Below are 19,544 nucleotides of genomic sequence, written 5' to 3'. Positions count from 1 at the left end.
ACTCCATGCTGTAAACCCTCCTGACAGTACATTCACATTCACCTCTGGTCATATGTGGTCTCTCTCAGTTGAACCGATCCTCCAGAGATACCATAAATATGTCTTGAAACTGTTGAAACCAGGTTTGTATTTCTTTGGCTGGATTTAGCAGACATCAGTTCTAAATTTGCCTTAATCAATAAACAGCATCCAATAAACTAAGATGACTGAAGATCTTAAGATACAGCATTAGACATGCTCCCGAGGAACACATGAGATAATTTTTTTTCAGCCATAAAGATTTCTTCAGCATATCGTTCAAGACTGCTGGAGTCCAAAGGTGAATTTAAGAAAAGATCAGAGGGAGTAATGGTGCAGGGTTTATTTAGAAAATGTATAATTTTCTATAAGTTCGGGCTCGAGGTGAGAGCAGTTCACCTCACGGCCAGTCTGTTTACTCCCTCAGACCCCGTGAGCTGGATGATAATTTCGCCGCTGCATCGGAGAGGGTCACAGCGGCGTCTGACTCGACTGGGCTGCCACCTCCGGGTCTGCTTGTCCAGTGTGAGCCTGATGTGCAGATGTCCGCTAAGCTTGCCCGGACCACCGTGAGCATGGGGCAGGACCGGAACCCTCCGTCCCCCCCTCACCCCTCACAGCTAAATGATTGGTTCCCGGGTTAGGGCCACGCACCCCCAAAGGTTCCTTTATTACCGGTGGTTCATGACGAGCTGAGCACCTTTTAATGCCCGAAACCGGCTTCCTCGCTCCTCCGCTCTCACTACCACCAGCAGCCCCAAGCTGTCTCCACCCTGCATGCCATGGCCCCCCTGAAATCCACCAGGCCAAGGCACTTGAAGATCTGCACTTGATGTGCTGCAGGAACTGCACTCAATGACCGATCGCGCACCTCGGGGCCACGAAGGTCACAGTGCCGGCACTCGGACGGGCGATGGCCACCCTTGTGGTCCAGGAGTGTCATATGGATCTGGTCGAGATACGGGAAGTAGACAAAGCACGCTTTCTCAAACGCCCCATCTCACAGTTCTGTCTATTTGGCGGCACCGTTGACGACTTCGCCCAGAAGTCCTCAGCGGTGTAGAAACTTGCTCCGTCTGCTCAGCCAGCTCTGCTTCAACCTAGGCCCAGCTCTCAGGTACAGCGTTGAGCGCCCCGCAGGAAGTGCACGCCCCCGTCTCCCGAACATTCTGGAGGACCCGGGAGGCTCCCAAGCGTTCCTGAGACGGACGACCCAGGGAACGAGACGTTTGCTCCGGAGCTGGTAAGCTGACCTCTCCATCCCCCGGTGGAGGGCCAGGAAGAGAACCTTCAGTTAAAGGTATTTTCTGTGCCGCACCCCCTTCGGGCTGCGATTCTCACATTCTCAATGATAGAGCAATTTCCTCTCTCCCTGGGTCTATTTACACTACACCTGTGCTTTTATTATCATCTGCGGTAGTAGCATCTCGGTCTCCACCAGGCACAGTTATCATGATAATAATGAGGAATACAAGATGGGATATAATTCAAACATCTTTATTAAATGATTGCTGAGAAGACAGCATTAACAGTAGCGCCTGTAGAGTGAAGCATGTGCACTTCCTCTATTCTCCTTTCCTTTGTTTACCTCATGAGAGAGCTTGTCGCCCTTAATACACTCCCTACAAGTTAAAGCGGAACTAATATTACCAACATCCTACAGAATTAAAAATAAATATTTGTTAAATATTTCGATACTGTAATATAATGCATTGTTAAATGAAATATAATAAAATAATGAATACCAATGATTAAATGAAATGTTGACAAACTAACCAATACCAATAAATACACCAATGGGTTATCAGTTCAACTTCAGTTTGACATTAAGGCTCATTATTTAGGACTATCTTATATACAGTAGAGAATAGTTTGTATAAGCCTACTGGTTTTTAAGGCCTAAAGTAAATATTAAAATAGAATGGGTACAATTTGGATATGAAGACGACAGTGTTTTTTTCTTTGTTTCACTGTTTATATATATATTTGTTTGTGGGTTAATTGGAAAAAATGACTGAGTTTGGTTATTTTTAAGTGGACTTCAGGGTGAAAACCCCTGTAGCCTTTTGGCAGTTGAACATGTGAAAAATATAAAAAAAATTGTTTTAATCATAATCGCAATCTAAATATTTTTCTAAATAATTGCAATATGACTTTTGTCCAAATCGTGAAGCCCTAGTATAGACCTTATTCACAGTAGTGCCATATAAATTTTTTTTTTGACGTGAATAAAACAAGGCTGTGAGGAATAGACTTCATAGTCTCTTCAATGACATGCACTGTATAAAGCTGTATAATGCTCCTACTGTAGATCACCTCTTATTATCCACAACTCATGTTGTCTGGAGATTTTTTGTCAACTTTGCCAATTTTGAAATTTCTTGGAAAAATGTTCAATGTTTCATCAGCGGAACGATCCAAAACACTTTAAAAAAAAATAATACAACCAATTGAAGAGGTATGTAAATGCTTTCATTGCATTTTTTCTACTCTGACCAAAGTGCATCTGCACCAGTGCTGCAGATGGATCATGTTGCACTCAAACACAGGTTCGAAAACATTGCAAAAAAGAAGCTGCACTTACTTTTTGGCTTAATGGTTTTCCTGCAGTTGTACACCTGCCCCCATCTACAGCCCCATGCCAAAAGAAAACATATTTTCTCGAGTTGTGAATGTCCGTTTACAGTCTGAATTGAATGTTGGGGAGATAAAAAGACCATATGCCGCAAAATAATGGGAAAGAAACACGTCTTTGAAATGAGTTTGTGTTCGTGAGTGAAACAACAACATCCATCGCGTATATTCCGATTCACACACAAATGACTCTTATGATCCGATTCTTCTTGGTGAATCAAAACAGACTGAGCAACCAGTGTAGTCGAAAATTACTCTAATGAAATGTTTCTTTTAATAAATCGTTCAAAAAGACAAATGTTCCTTATGCCAAGATGTATTTAAAGATTCATATTTGCAAGTTGTTTTTTGTAATGAATATTAATTCATAAAAAAGCATTTAAACATCAAATTTCTCAGCAAATAATCAGAGTAATGGCAAGTAGCATGTACACGGGATTGAAGTGATTGGCCCAAATCATGTTAACATCTTAATCTAATTATTCTTTATACTCAGATTATTGCATTAATCAGAGAATTTGTGTACATGTAAACGTAGCCATTGTCATTCCTGTCAGAAAATAAAGATGCCATGAACTGTGAGTAATGTGTATTTTGGGTGATCCATTTTAAATGAGACCACACTAAAGAAAGCTATGAACGGGGTCGAAAAAATGTCAAGAACATTGGGCTCGTAGTGTAAACGCTCATCCGTTCGAATGTGTTCAAACAGAAGCAAAGCACCACTTACTCACTTGTCATTCAGTCGCTGCACTAAAACAAGAATTGTAAACTTGCTGGTTACATGTAGTTTTGAAAGGAAATAACCACACAATCTGAAAATTTGAAAAAAATTATACATATACGTGCACAACAAATTCACAGAACTTGACACATATGAGAAGCACACATCTGAAGCTCAGTCAAAACAGATATTCCACTTAACACAGAATTGCTCTGTAAATGTCAGGTTTGTGCTTAGATTAAATGCAAGTATAATTAGGAGCACTGATTTATTTTTTCGTAACATCTTTTTCTTTCACTTTTTGTGCTTTAACTTTTTTTTTGTGCAGTAACACACTGACATAGTGATTGCTGTTTGTCCTCCCTCAATGTCTGAACGCAAGTGGTTAGAAGAGACGCATTTAGACGTGTTATGTCCAGGTGTAAACAGTGATTTGTCTCATCAGATGTCCCAAAATGCATCTTAATACTAGTAATGCACAGCCTCTTGTAGCTCATGCCTTAATTTTCACATATTTTGAGTTAATTCTTGTGAATCATATGGATTGAGTATGCCATCGAGTTCAGTTTCTTTTGAAACCGTCTTCTCAGAGGTGAGCAAGAGAAAGGAATCCATCCTTTGTCAGTTCCACACAACTGGAACGCAAATTATGTATGTCTAAATACAGGCACGGCACAATCTGCATGGTTGCCTGCTTTTCCTTTTCCCCTAGCAAATAATTGGCTTGTCCTCATCAATCATTTTTGCATTGCCATGTTTGACTGAGTCCTGCTGTTTGAATGGGGTTAACTGAGACACTGTGCCCCGTCCCTGACCCTGATATAAATCAGAGACCCCAGCACAGGCTACACAGTCACACACAGCAATGAGTCAAAAAACATCTGCATTGCTCAGAGCCCTTATCACGCTCACTGTATCTCTGTGACTTGTAGACCCTCTGAGAGCAACGAAGCTTCTTCTACATGCTTTAATCAAACCACGCCAAGAATGCTTTTGACAACGTTTACTTCAAGTTTGTTTATTTGATGGACAACGGCTCTTTTTAACACTGTAGCTTTGTCCACAGGCAAGTTAGCACCAGCCGCGCTCAGAGATTACACAAGTCTCAATAAGCACGGTTTCTAAAGGCATTATGCCTGTGATGAATGGGACACCTTTGATTACAGTATAAGTGTGTATATATATGTGTACGTGTCACCCGCATGTTGCACACTTGAGTTTACATTACCTACCTTGGTATGTACTTGTAAGACTGTAGGTCGGTGTATAATAGAGCCATCACTTGTTCTGTCCATGCAGGTGGGAGTTGGTGGCCAAGGAATCGGATCAGATCAATGTCTGCCATGCCATCAGTCACCAATGAACCATGTCAAAGGAAAAGCTGGCAGGTGTGTAGAAATTGTCAAATTCTTTGCTCGCACATCTGTTGATTCAAATAACTAGCAGTCTGGGGATGCTCTAATAACTGTGAAAAACTGTCCTTACATTAATTAACCCATCAACCTCTGTTTTGTTTGCTCAGGTGTTTGTATGGGTTGTGATGTCTCTGCTGCCCCTAGTGGCAAGAGGCAGGTCAGGTTTCAGGGCAGAATCTGAAGCTGCAGTGGGATTACTTGGCACTGGAGTGGTGGAGCCGCCTTTAGAGGCTCTTCCAGACATTGAGGAGAAGATAGAAGAGGGTAGTGACTCTACATGGCATGATTTGTTTGGTAAGTAGGGTGTCTCGCAATGATTTCTCAATGAATGAATCAACCATAAATGATTCAACCCTGAAAAGAAGAAAGGTGGTAAATCTTACTCTCTCTGTTTCTCTCCATCTGTTTCCATCCCTCCTGCAGAGTCATCTGTGTTTGTTGAGGAAGACAAGCAGTCAGTGCGATGGGAACGTTCACCCCGCTCGCCTGACACCTCTGACATACAGACCAAAGGTGCACGCAAGAAAAAGAAGAAAAAAGAGAAGGAAGAAAAGAAAAAGAAAGACAAGAATAGTGGCCGACGTCACAGTAGCCGAGACTGCCGTGTGGAAAAACGGGAGATGCGCGTTCGAGACCTGGGTATGGGCTTTGACTCGGACGAAATTGTACTCTTCAAGTTCTGTGTCGGTTCCTGCCAAAGGTCCCGTGGTAACTATGACTTGGCTCTGCATGCTCTGCTTGACAATGGCAGCCTGCCAAAGCGCACCGCCAGGAAGATTAGCGCACAACCTTGTTGCCGCCCCACAGGTTATGAACCAGTTTCCTTCATGGATGCTTCCACAACCTGGAGAACCATCAAGTCACTCTCGGCCGCAGATTGTGAGTGCGTAGGATGAGGCAAGCTGGAAGAGGCCAGCTTGCCTCATCAAAAGAGGCCATTTTTTCATGACCTGAAAAAATGGTGCAACAGTCAAAGAAAGGAGGAGGAATCGGGAAGCCTCCTGGGCCATAGCTACAAAACGAGGTCAGGCAGTGTTGGCCCTGTTTGAAAAGCTATGAGGGAATTTGGTTGGTCTCTAGGGGCTGTGAGTGATTAACAACAACAGCCTATGTACAGTATACAAACTTTTGTCACACCAAACCTCAGCAGAAAGGATTGGATGGGATTAGAACGAGTCAGAGAAGAGGAGAATCTCTGGAGCAACATCACTGAGGATGCAAGAACAGCAACTTTGGATTGTCCAGTTCAGTTGCTCTATAAACAGAAAACTACATGTTATAACTTGATGAGCGTTTGCTTACCAGGAGTTTTCATCAGACTTGGATACAGCACGAAACACTAATTCATTTGTCAGGCTCATTTGTTGATCCTGGATGTCAGTGCCCATTTTCCTGGCCTTCCATCTGGCATGTAATATTTCAGCCAGAATAGCTAAGTTTGGATTACTGGTTATTAATTGCACATTATTGTTGTAATTACAATGTAATTGCACAATCATATGTGGAGTATTAATAGAAATTTAGCCCATAGAAAACACATAGGCCAGTTAGTATTACCCTTTTAGCTGGAAGCGCTAAAGGTTGACTGTATTTGCATTAGGTCTTTAATTTCTCAGGATTTTACCGGACTGAAATAAAACGTGTTTTTCTGTTACATTTTTAATGCTTATAAAAATGGTCATGTTCCATGTGTTGATGACAGATATATAAGTGAATATAGGTAAATATATATAAAAAAACTAATATTTGATGCTTTACTGTCAAGCTATCTAGAGCAAGTAATAGGACAATTAAATATCTTTTAATTTATTTATGCTAGTGCATCAAACCTTAAACTACATATGATGTTAAAAAAATATTTGCATTAAATACATGAGTTAAGCATGATATAAATAAAAATAATTCTTCCCTGTGAATTCTTGACAGGGTTTCCCCCATTATAGTTATATAAATATAGCATAATTTTATTGGATCCAAGTGACAGTGCTTATCCAGACCCATTAGTGTTTTCTTTTTTTCCCCAACACATATAACGACCACAATGCATTTGTCATTGTTTATCATATTGTTACCAAATGGATGCCATGCATCCCTTAACACTTACTGTACAGATATCATATTTATTTTTTCATATAAGTTATTTATTTATTGCTATGTCTACAGATGTGTCTTTTGGATGTTTATATTTATTATTGTTTATACCTTGGCCTCTGTTCTGCAATCCCTGTCATCTCATGATGAACCAGCATGAATAACAGCAAGGCTTTGAACAAGGTCAGCTGCAAGATATCCCAGTTGGGAGAAAAAACTGAGAAAATTATTCAAAATATTTAGATTGGATGAGAAGGACTTGTAGACATCTCCTGTCAGATCATGACAAATGCTGTATTGGGTCCTTATTTGAGTCATCCAAGAGTTATAAAACTCTCAGAACGCTTACACGAAAGACTCGGCTTCAATTTATAAAAAGGAAATTGAAATATTTTTCTTCCGAAACTCTATGGATGGGGATGGGGGGATTGGTGTAAGGAATGTCTTCTGACTAGGCTGTTTGTCTTCCCAACTTTGATGTTGTATCCAGTTTCAACATTTAAAGCTGCTCTGAAAATACTTTTAAAAATATAAACTTCTTAATGACAATTTCTTTGCTTCAGTATTTTACATGATTTATTTATCTATTATTATTGTTGTTGTCATTGACAAAGTTACTCTTTATTTTTGTATTACATATTTTTCTGTATAGATATTAAGCTGTTTATAAATAATGTGAATAAGATTCTTGTTCTTCAATTTGAATCTAGAGGAAGCAACAAATAGACTGCATCATATGTAACATCTTTCTCTGGCTACAAATCTTTTCTAGAGAAAGGTTGTCTGTTTAAACAAGTTACAAGCACAATTTTGTACTGTTCCATGCCTCATATTTTAGGTTTGAAGAAAAGCCTACCTTCTAAACACAAATGAAAAGGAGAAAAAGATTGTGCATTAAACACCTTAAAATTGTACAACATTTCATCTGCAACTCAAGAGCATTTTTTCCTCCAATGAGCTCTCGTGCCAGTTCAGCTAATGACAATCATCAGGTAGTAAGGTAGATTGCTTGGAGACATGTATGTATATTATAGCACTATTAGGCCCTAGGCCTAGGTGAAACTTTGCGCTAAAGTGCAAAGAACATTTCCATCTGTTGAGCTCCTAATTAGCACACCCCTTACAGGCCAGCCCAGCTGTGGCTCAGGGGCCTCTGTGCAATGAGTCTGCTCATCTCACACCATGGGTGAACTTAATTGGAGATTGGAGCTTCTTCTACATTTTAAAGGGATAACTGCATTGCTAGGACCAGAGATGCCTGCAAGGACATGATTACAATGGTTAGTACTCTAGTTAAATTGTTTGTTAACAAAAGAAATTGGGACTGTGACTGATCATAAAAATTGCCCATTCGACGTGTGCGCTATATTCCAAGTCTTTTGAAGTTATATAACATCTCTTTGTATGTGGTACAGAACGAAATTTAAGTTGTTAAATTCACAGATAATACAATTCTGATAGTTGGATTTATGAATCAATCATTAAGACTTGTGGATTGTCCCAAATTGCATACTTCTGCACTATTCTATGGCATTTCATTGTGTGAGTAGTGTAAATAGTATGTTTACACTGAAAATGCCACAAAAAAAGCCAGACGATGTACTTCTCCAACTAAAAAAAATGAATGTGTTATGTTAGACATTTTATGCCCACAATGGTCAAGGCTTGCCCTACGTAGTGGATGGGGCTGCCCACAATGCTGGACTTACAATCAATTACAACTACTAAAGTGACATCCACATTTATCCGGATAAATCTGAAAACTATTAGTGTGGACGTGGCAACAAGCGAAACATCTGTGAAGAACTTACAAATGTGAGTTGAATGATTTATCATCATCCAATGCTGTGTGATTATTATAAGAGTGTTTGAGATATAGGTGTTCAAATGGGTTTGGCTAAAGCTGGGTCACACTAACAGAATCCAAACAACTACATTTTAGACAAGGGTGTTAGACTTGCATTTTGCTGAGATCTCGCTCTCTTCAGTCGGAGGTATGACACACTTGCCGATTAAAAATGGTGGAGGGGTGACAAACATACCTGCTGACCACAACTCACTCTCTCTGATTCCCTGTCATGTGGAGCTCGCCGAAATAACAACAGGAGTAACGTGTGAGTATAAAAAAAATTAAAAGTGTGATTTAAGGGTGTGATTCATGGAGTAATATATCTTGTAAAATTGTGTGATTGCGTATTTATCCCCACAAGGTTTGTTGTAGAACATGCATGTCCAAATGCAGCTTTCTGTGAATCAAGATATTACATAAAAACAGGCTGTTGTGACAATGCATTCTGATTTTGTTAGTCATTTTAGTGTAAGAGAACTACAGGACAAACGCTTGGTGACAGAATCACAATGGATGATTACAATTTGCATTTGTGATGAAATGCGGCTGAGTGCAGCTGGCAGGTGCTAATGCGCTCTCCATCTCTCACCTACTAACCTACTAGCAATTATGTACATTAAACTTGCACCTGAAAATCACTGGAAAAATCAGCAAGTGTGACATGCTGGCTTAATTTGCTAAAGCTTGTGGGAATACATTGCATTTGAAACATGAATTTCTTCAGGCAGAAAACAGCAAATGCTTCCATCTAGTAAACATTTCTTAGCGTTTATCTGGAACAGTATTACACTTCATTCATATACTAAATTGCTGAGTGTATAAATGTATAGTGTAAATGTTTAAGTACAAAGTGTATAGTGCGTCATTTGGCACACAGCTTATTTTGGTGAAGCGAATCAACCGATTCATTGAAGATAAACCTGCTCAAAAAAACTGTTAGCTGTGTCATGTGAACAAGGGGCTGTTCAATCTGAACATGATTTTGTGTCCGCTCGTGTTGTTTTTCGATCATTTTCCATGTAATCATTCGCTAGATGGATGTCTTTTGACAACTGCGTCACGTTTCACTGTGTTTTTACAGTCTCTCACGAGAGTGCTGCATTTTAGATGCTGTGTCAAGTTAACTGATAAAAATGCATCTCGAGACACCTGTGTTCTGCTCTATTCATTGTGGTTCATTTTGCTTTTTTAGCACGAGAACTGATCTGTCTGAACCAGGGGCGGAGCCAAGAGTTTTTCAAAACGGTGGCCAGGCAGGGGCAAGCGATCAGTCTGTGGTGGCACAGAAATGTTAGGGCAACATTTTTATATCGTGGGACTGTGGGGGTAAGTGGATACAATGAAAAAAGGCTGGTTTGGCGACCTTGGTGTGTGCACATGTTAGGTTTGTACAGAGATGATATCACCTCTAAAGAACTCAATTGTGACAAAAAATGTCCAAAACAATGACTAAAACAGCAATATTTATACAGTGGTCAGTGGAAACATGTTAATTCTTCACACGGTAATCCCCTTGATGTTCAAGACAAGTCTCAAATTAAATCCTGTTGGCACCCATGCATCACACAATGTTACCGCATGCTTCATAAGACTTATAAGGCCTGAATTCAATGGACCTGATATGATACTTTTCAGATTTATTTACATTCTTGAAAATTTCTCTAAAGCAATTTGATTAAAGCAATAGAAGTCAGATAAGCCGCATTTGTGTTATAACATTTCTGTAGGCCTAGAAGTGTTGACACATGGCTTTTCATACCCTAACTGTCACTAAATTCAACAGTTTAATGAAGTAACTTTTATTGACTTTCAGCTAGTTCAACAGTCGACAAAATGTGTAGCGCTTTAAAATGTTTTCCGATGTAGCTGATATAAACTAAACTTTTCGCTCTAATTTCACAAGTGTCGACATAATATTTTTCTGTTAAACTATAGTGCATAAACTCTATGTCGATACTACAAATGTGGCAAAAAACTGTTTTGGGAAAAAAATTGGCATTACCACAAAAATTGTGTGTCACACGACATTATTTACCACAATCATTAGCCTGTGATAATGATGACAAGGTATACATCCTTGAAAGCTAATTATTATTGTATGTGAAGCTTTACTCGCACTGTTATGGATTGGTCTTAGTGGCATACCTGCACAGATCCGATGCTGCAAACACATCTCCGACATAACACTTCCAGTAGTGCCAGCACAAATATCACTCACGCGTCTGTCATTGACACGTGTACGGAGAACAAATGAATGGCCACTCTTTGTGATTTCATTTAATTGCAGTAGCTATTAATTTATTTATAAAAGTTACTTTTCCACACCATTCAAAACAATAGATGGTAGTCATGGAATTAGCCCACAATTCAATAAAACATATCATTTATATGCACAAAGATGCTTTAAATTAAAAATACATACACAGTACAAGGAGAAAAGCTTCATTGTGCTTTTGGAACACTAAGAGCCCAATTCTATACAATTATTGTTGTTTACTTTTGATAGAATGCCAGCAAAATTCCCTGTATTAAATTAAATAAATAAGCCTGCCAAATGAATAAAGCTTTAAATTTAAAAACTAAATTACCAAACGAAAAAATAATATTGTTTGGTATAAAATAACATTGTTAGGCCTATATACTTGCCTTTTTTTACTTAACTTAAATTAGCCCTGTTCTGTAGACAAAAAAAAAATTCTGAATGACATTCTCAGAATGTTCTGCACTTTTTTTCAAGACTATAAACTATCAGAAATATTTGTCCAAGAGTTCACTTTCAGAAAACTAGCTTTTGTACATTTTAAAACATTAAAATATTTAATCTAACCCTCTTTTCCTTGGATCGCATTTACTGAGCTTCTTAAGAAAATGTACATTTGCATTATCTTAAGTTGGTTGTTAAAAGTTGCTGGTCAAATATGCGGGACATAATGCAGTTGTGATGGCGATGTTTCAGATTAGATGATTGTTCAAAATAGCCAATTGAATATCAGAAATGTATCATATGTAAACCCTGATATTACGCCGCATCAGTTTGTCTTTAATAGCTGTGCACACAGCATATACACATTAACTGATGGTCCTTATATTAAGACCGAAGGTTTGGTGCAGGATACAAGCTTGAACAGGGCAATGAAGATTCACTTTTGGGTTGGAACCGAGGGCAACCTGCGATAGACACAACATCAGGACAAATATTCCAGTCCTATCAGAAGGGCAACTGCTCCCTTTTGATTGCAATTCCTCCTCTTCTGATTACTTTTATTTGTGAAATGAAAATGACAGTAAGCTGTAAGCTAAAAATCATGTTGAATTAAAAACTGTGCAATATTGACATCTGCTGGTCAATATCAGCTAATGCAATGCTTAATGGTCAAGAGAGTTAAAGCTATGTGCATACACAGTGTATTGCAGATTTTTGGGGTAGTTCAACAATACGCGCGTGAATAATTATATTATTCACCTTTGGCACCTTAAATATTTGAATTTCTGTGCTTTGATATAAGTAGATTGTTTGGCATATTCTATATTTGTTACTTTAATATTGCCAATAAGTTAAATATTGCATTTGAACTGGGCTGCAAAATTATTTAATAAACATCATTAGGCTTTCAAGACAATTCACCATTTACCTGAAGAACAATCATCCAACCTTTTCAATGGGTTTAACTTTACAATATTAACTGCTATTACTGTAATCCTGCTCTATTTTCTGTGTTACAATCACAAAATCCAGGTGACTGTAATACGCTACATATCCGACAACAAAGCCACGGTCTCTCTCAACAGCGAGCACTTCAGTATGACAACAGGCAAATCCCGGGCATTTTAGGCAAATTAAAAATCCCAATTTGACTTTTTGAAGGATCCTCTAAGGCAAACAGACATGCTGTTACCCCAAAACAAGCAAATATGACAGCTCTTCACACTTATATTACAACTTGTGGACAGTTTTCCCACTTCCTTTGGCAATCGCTGTGCTGTATCAGGGCAGATGAATGCTCAGATATCACGATCCACGTATATCTTGTTACTCGTAATGAATATTATCCATAACAAGCTAATTAAAAATTAAACATGATTGTCACTAGATGGTGAAATACAACTGTTGTATCCACAGGTCGGAGATGGAGGAACAGGCGTTCTCACCTGTCAGTAATTGATGCTCTATGAAAGTTTGGGCAACACTTCCGGTGGATTCACCTCCTGTTGGCAGTTTAACTTTGCATCATCAATCCAGTTCTATATACACAGCTCTGGAAAAAATTAAGAGACCACTGCAAAATGATCAGTTTCTTTGGATTTACCATTTAAAAGCATGTGTTTGTGTTAAATGAACATTTTTGTTATAAAGTACTGACAACATTTCTCCCAAATTCCAAATAAAATATTGTCGTTTAGAGCATTTATTTGCAGAATATGACAACTGGTCAAAATAACAAAAAGATGCAGTGTTTTCAGACATCAAATAATGCAAAGAAAACAAGTTCATATTCATTTTAAACAACACAATACTAATGTTTTGACTTAGGAAGAGTTCAGAAATCCATATTTGGTGGAATAATTCTGATGGCCACTCCTGGTGCAAAAATTCAAGCAGCTCGGCTTTGTTTGATGGTTTGTGGCCATCCATCTTCCTCTTGATCACATTCCAGAGGTTTTCAATGGGGTTCAGGTCTGGAGATTGGGCTGGCCATGGCAGGGTCTTGATCCGGTGGTCCTCCATCCACACCTGGATTGACCTGTCTGTGTGGCTTGGAACACTGTCCTGCAGGAAAAACCAATCCTTAAAGTTGGGGAACATTGTCAGAGCAGAAGGAAGCAAGTTTTCTTTCAGGATAGCCTTGTACATGGCTTGATTCATGTGTCCTTCACATAGACAAATCTGTCTGATTCCAGCCTTGTACCCCCAGATCATCACTGATCCTCCACCAAATTTCACAGTGGGTGCGAGACACTGTGGCTTGAGGCTGTATATTGTATTTCAGTGGTCTGAGTGCTGTAAGGATTATGTGTGAATGTCCCTGTTGAATAGCTGGAGATAAGATGACACAATATTGGAAATTCCGTAGTGTCAATGGGTCATTTTATATCTTGTTGGTATTTATCAAGCACTTTTAATTTTATTTCTAACACCCATAAATGTGTCAGTTACATTTGTCAACTTAAATTTGTTTTACACCGACCTCTGCACATGTATAGATAAAATACGATTCTTAATCGTGTTTAAAAATAATTAAATAATAGTTGTATTTATAACTCCAGTGAGCAAGCTGTAGGCGACTGTGGCAAGGAACACAAAACTCCATAAGATGTTGATTAATGGGAGAAAAATAACCTTGGGAGAAACCAGACTCACTGTGGGGGCCAGTTCCCCTCTGGCTAACATCAAGAATATAATGCCAATATTACTTATGTATAGTGCAAGTCATGGTTTAAAATTATTAAACTAAGTGATAAGGGTCAGTGTTCAAACATAGATTGTGTTTGAACTGTAAGATAAATGACTAATGTCTTTGAAGTCCATCCTGGATTAATTGCAGAAGTTCACATTGATGCAGTTGTCCTTGTTAATTGGCTGATGAAGGCTTTTGTTGGCAATAGTTAGTCTAAGCATTTCATTTCAAGATGGTAGTCCATCAATAGGCCGAGATGATTCAGGTTGGAGTTGGCACCAGTTCATCCTCTGAAGTCCATCATAATAGACTGAAGTGATGTTAGGCTGGCACCGGCTGCATTTAGTCATCATCATTCAGCGACACGTAGCAGTGTAGTCCAACACGAAGCAGGAATGGAGCTGGATCCAGCCGGTTCTGGTGACCTCAGGATAGGAGTCCCAAGGTTAAGACATGGAAACAAATAAAATAATATTAGCATAGATGCCATTACATTTATTTCAGAGTTAGAGATCATGCTCAATGTTTCTGGTTTCTGGTTCAGGCAGACCCAACTAAAGCAGCCTAATTGTGTGTTGATGGATAAATTAGGTGTATGCCAGGCTAAATAGAAGAGTCTTAAGTCTAGACTTAAACTGAGAGAGTGTGTCTGCATCTCGAACAGTGTTAGGGAGAATATTCCATGGTTTAGGAGCCAAATATGAAAAGGATCTACCTCCTTTTGTGGATTTTGATATTTTAGGAACTATTAACAGGCCAGAATTTTGCGATCTTAATGAACATGTTGGAATATAGTGTCAGATAGCTTGTGTAGTGGGTGAGTTGCGTCATAAACATAAAATGTTTAGTTCACTGAGTCAAGTTAACTATAGTTTAAAATTTTGAACACATCTTGAGATCCCGTAGTTCGAATTTACGCTCCAAGTGTTTTGAATGCAAGAACATAATGCATGTTTGTTTTGTGCTGCCTGCTAAAGTGTTGTTTTGTTCTCTGTATAAACTGCATGTTGCCCATACAGCTGAAGTTTCACTTACTGCCCTCTGGAGTAAACAGGTGGTACTACAAGCTTGCATTTCTCAGGAATCTTCCTTATTATGGTCCGGGGGCAGTGCGATTAATTGCATTAATCATTATATATATATATATATATATATATATATATATATATATATATATTTGACAGGATTTTATAGTTTTATCATAAATAATGACAATACAACAATGTATAATTAATATACTATAATTAATACTATAATGAAAATTGGACCTTTAATAAATTATTCACAGTTTTACAAGTCACAGAGAAGTACAGCCCAGCATGCAAAATGGCACAACATGGCACATATCTTAATCCTAAAATGGATCATTCCAGGACAAAATTAGGTAAATTCACAGAATTATTTGTGAAAATATATCATCATAAAAGAAAAAGTCAATTTCTTTTTCTCACAGTACAAAGTTAGGCTACATAGCTCAGTAGAATAAACCTAGTGTGGGATCACATAAAATCCGAAACTTTAAGGTTGTGCAATAAAATGTAAACACACATTAAAATCTAAACTTTTTAGGTCAATGTCTCTTTTCTGATCCACATGAACTTGGTGTACTAAAGGTGCAGGTCACTATTTCAGCTTTATTCTCTAATATTTGAATGGCTGGTAGCCCTTCTACGCATCCAACTGTCCTGTTGAGGTCCAGTTTGGATACTGATGCTCCATCGTCATCAAAAACCATTATACCGCTCTGCTCGATGCTGAAAGGATGAAAGTTAGTCAGGGCTGTATCAAAGTCCCATGCCTGACGAAGGTTCAAGTCCACATAGGATTTTGTGTTCCTGCAGGTTTGTTTCCCAGCCTCGTTTCTACAGGTGGCTGTATGCAACGATGCATAACTTGTGCAATTACTTCGTGCAAATGATGGAGGGGAGTGCCGATTATCCATACAACCAAAAACATGACTATGATTATCTTTCCTCAGTCCGATCATGCATTTGAGTCTTGCACAACCCTTAATCAATAGGTTTTTCCTGCACAAAATATAAACCCATGGATCCAAGATGGGGTTGAAGGAGGCGAATCGAATGGCCAAGAGATCACTGCGATAATCTGGATTTCCACCTGATGATATGTAAGCAGGATCATAGAGCTGGTTTACAAAGATGCGCACCTGTTAAGAAAAAATATACAAATTTAAATCATAACAATAGTACTATATGTCAATAATGTGACACTTTGAAGGTCAGATCAATATTTAAATGCTTTTTTACAATCAATCTCCACTTTCACATTCTTCTTTTTTTGTTTTTGGCTATTCGCATTCTTCATGCATATCGACACCTACTGGTCAGGGAGGAGAATCAAAAATCGAATAATAACAAATTGTGGTTACAGTGACACTTACAATGGAAGTGAATGGAGCCAATCCGTAAACGTTAAAACACTCACTGTTTCAAAAGTGTAACCGCAAGACGTAAACAATACGTGTGCTTCCATGATTTTAGTCAGATAAAATCCCTTACTAAACTTTTCTTTGAAAGTTCTGTCGTCATTCTGAGAAATGCCGTAAACCCTAAAACGACCATTTAAACTACATTACAGCTTAAATAAAGCACGTTTTAACAGAAGAATTCATGTAAGTACTTTTCTGAAAATCAAAAATCCAAGTCAGGTTGTGTAACCAATGCCATACTGTTGGATAAAAATAAAAAATAAAAAATGAAAAATAAAATACAAATAAAAAATCCAGTAACCTTATATAAACACTGTAATCTAAAGTTTGACTGTAAAACTTACCACTAAAGGGATGGAGCATGTCAGGAACACGATAGTCATGAAAATTAACAGCCAGAACATCTGAATCTCTGCCGCAGATGTGACGGATGTTAAAGTCGGGAACCTGCTGCGTCTGGACCCTGTGTGTCCGGACACTTGTGTCCTGACCATGCGAGTCATCTTACTCATCCCAACCAGCGATCGACACACGGCAAAATTGCACAGCACCGTAACGGCGATTAAAACCAACATATAACCTCCGTATAGAAACGTATACGAGGCACCGACAGAGTCCATGGCGCGCCAGTCTAAAAAGCACCAAGTTCCCGGAAAGTGTCTCTTGTGCTTTCCAAAACCAAAACTAGGCATGATGCACAACACGATATTCGCCAGATATGTCGCCATCAACGCAAACCGTGCCATGGTCCTGTCCACATGTTGAGAGTAAAAGTATGCGTGGTTTATGGCCAGATATCTCTCCACTGACATGGCGCACAGAATAGACATCCCAGCCGAGCCGAAGAAGAGCATGGAGAAGGAAAAGAAATGGCATAAGAGCGCTCCGCCCGGCCACCTGCCCGCAATGTATGTGGCGATGACCACTGGACTGGTGAAACAGGTGCCGAGCAAGTCCGTGATGGCCATTCCGCACACCAAAGTGTAGAAAGTGGTCTCTTTCTGCTCCTTCTTTGAGATGCAAAGCACCACGATGGCCACGAGGTTTCCAACAACTCCAACGCCGAACATTGTGGCTGAAGTGATGAGAGAGCGATAGTCGAGGCTCAAGGCACGCGAAGAGCTGTTGGTGAAAGGCACATTAACTTCTGACACGTTCAAATACGAATCATTCATATCTGACAGGTTGAACATTTTAAGTGATGTCAGACACAGAATGTCTATGCTAATTTTTTCCATAAGAACGCCATAGGTGCCGTTTGTTTGGATCCACTTGACATTGAGTAAGTGTGAGTTAAGTTAACAAACGAGAGAGATAATAAAGCGTTTACCTGCATCTCTCTGTCTTGTGGCCTCAATTGGACTCGTTGGTGTAACTGCTTTTATAGGAACCCACAGCGTCTCCTCCAACGTTGTGATGTCAGCAGTGAGTAGTAGTGACGCCACAGGCGATCCCTTAACGTAAGATGACACACATGCATCCAAATATCATTTTAAACGCAGGTATGTGGCTTTTAAAAAGTAATAGTCCAATTTGCAGTGGAATACAATCGTGTTAAGCTTTACAGCAACCCCAACTAATTCGCATTACCTACTTTCATTTGCAGAGCTTTTATCTTTCTCTGTCTTTCGCTGTTGCTCACTTTTATTGTGATTTATTGTCAAAACAATGTAATAAAGTGTAATATACTGTACATTTATCTGCCCATGTTACATGTTTTATATGTTTGAAAGTGGTTAGGTTTAGAGTTGGGGTTGGGTTAGGGGACCTAAAATATTGAGATTATTGCTCCACAAATTGCTCTATTAACCCATAAACACTTGAGTCTGTAGTGACCTGGGACCTCATTCAACCCCCTGTACTTCATCCATTTTTTGGAGTTGTGCCCACGCCTCTTTAGTATTCCTCAATCTCTCTCTTGAAAATAGTGTAACACGCACACACAAATGCCAAAATCACAAAAAAGAAAAAAGTTTTTTTATGGTTTAAGTACCAAAAGTGTGTAGGCTCATTAGAGACCTTAGGTATGTGAAAGTTTCCATAAATTATATTTTTATGATTATTTCATATCTATATAAGTTTACTGTCACAGGATATCTATTTCTTTGTTTACTACAAAAGGAATGAGTACTACAAATCAATACTATATCACAAGTATATATATAATACTAGTATACTATATATAAATACTAGTTCTTACAAATAAATACTATTATCACGTTGATTTTCTGTGCAACAATGAATTATCAACAATGGTGAATTATCACTATTCCGTATTCATGTACACACAAATTATGCATGTTATTTATTACTCAAGCTGGGGCTGTTGTTTCAGTGATTGACTTGATTTACATTTGACATTGCTATTTAATGATCAAACAACATGGAAGTAAACTATAGCAAGTGTAACACATGAACGGTATGATATGACTATTGTCATTTGGGTATACTACTGAAATTGTGTAAATTGTGAATCTATTTACACTCAATAAGTGCCTGAGAAAATACTGTTAAATGTATGTGTAGATTATGTGTTATGTGTAGCTCAATATGTTTTTGACAGCCAGTTGTCTCTTGAAATTTCAGTGTGAAAGTAATCAACCCTGTTCTATCTATTTTATGATATACAAAAATAAAACATAAAAATATGTTTTATTCTATTAATATCTAATTGTCTTTAAAGTATTTTGAACATTTGACACTATATGGGCTTTTTGTAGACCGATTTGTGATAGATGTGCCAGGTCTCTAAAGACCCGAATATGTAAGATGTTTGGTGAAATTCCCATGCATTTAAGGGTTAAACGCATTTAAATAAAAAAATGTGAACGCTGCTTGCAATATGGCAACACTGCTCCACAATAGAAAAAATGCTATGCTTCAAAATGGCAACTCTGTACTACAATGTAATTGCACGTATGTATTTTCTCATTAGGAGTTTTTATAGATAGTGTCATCTATTTGATTT

The 19,544-nt window shown here is 38.5% G+C and overlaps 2 protein-coding genes across 2 annotated transcripts; one reads left to right on the top strand and one right to left on the bottom strand.

Moving 5' to 3' along the window:
* Positions 1-1,262: 1,262 nt before the first annotated feature.
* LOC127649423 (artemin-like) lies at positions 1,263-7,770 on the top strand. Its single transcript, XM_052134501.1, has 4 exons — positions 1,263-1,318; positions 4,676-4,764; positions 4,899-5,085; positions 5,215-7,770. The coding sequence occupies exons 2-4, from the start codon at positions 4,711-4,713 to the stop codon at positions 5,685-5,687; spliced, it is 714 nt and encodes a 237-aa protein (XP_051990461.1). The 5' UTR covers positions 1,263-1,318; positions 4,676-4,710; the 3' UTR covers positions 5,688-7,770.
* Positions 7,771-15,697: 7,927 nt separating this feature from the next.
* On the bottom strand, positions 15,698-17,769 carry LOC127649684 (prostaglandin E2 receptor EP4 subtype-like). The gene is made up of 2 exons (XM_052134921.1): positions 16,921-17,769; positions 15,698-16,294 (listed from the first exon to the last, which is right to left on the bottom strand). The coding sequence occupies exons 1-2, from the start codon at positions 17,767-17,769 to the stop codon at positions 15,698-15,700; spliced, it is 1,446 nt and encodes a 481-aa protein (XP_051990881.1).
* Between the last annotated feature and the right edge of the window lie 1,775 nt (positions 17,770-19,544).

Source organism: Xyrauchen texanus, chromosome 9 (genome assembly GCF_025860055.1).
Source record: "Xyrauchen texanus isolate HMW12.3.18 chromosome 9, RBS_HiC_50CHRs, whole genome shotgun sequence".
NCBI lineage: Eukaryota > Metazoa > Chordata > Actinopteri > Cypriniformes > Catostomidae > Xyrauchen > Xyrauchen texanus.
Note: the sequence above shows the minus strand (reverse complement) of the source record. Positions and strands in the feature narration are given on the sequence as shown.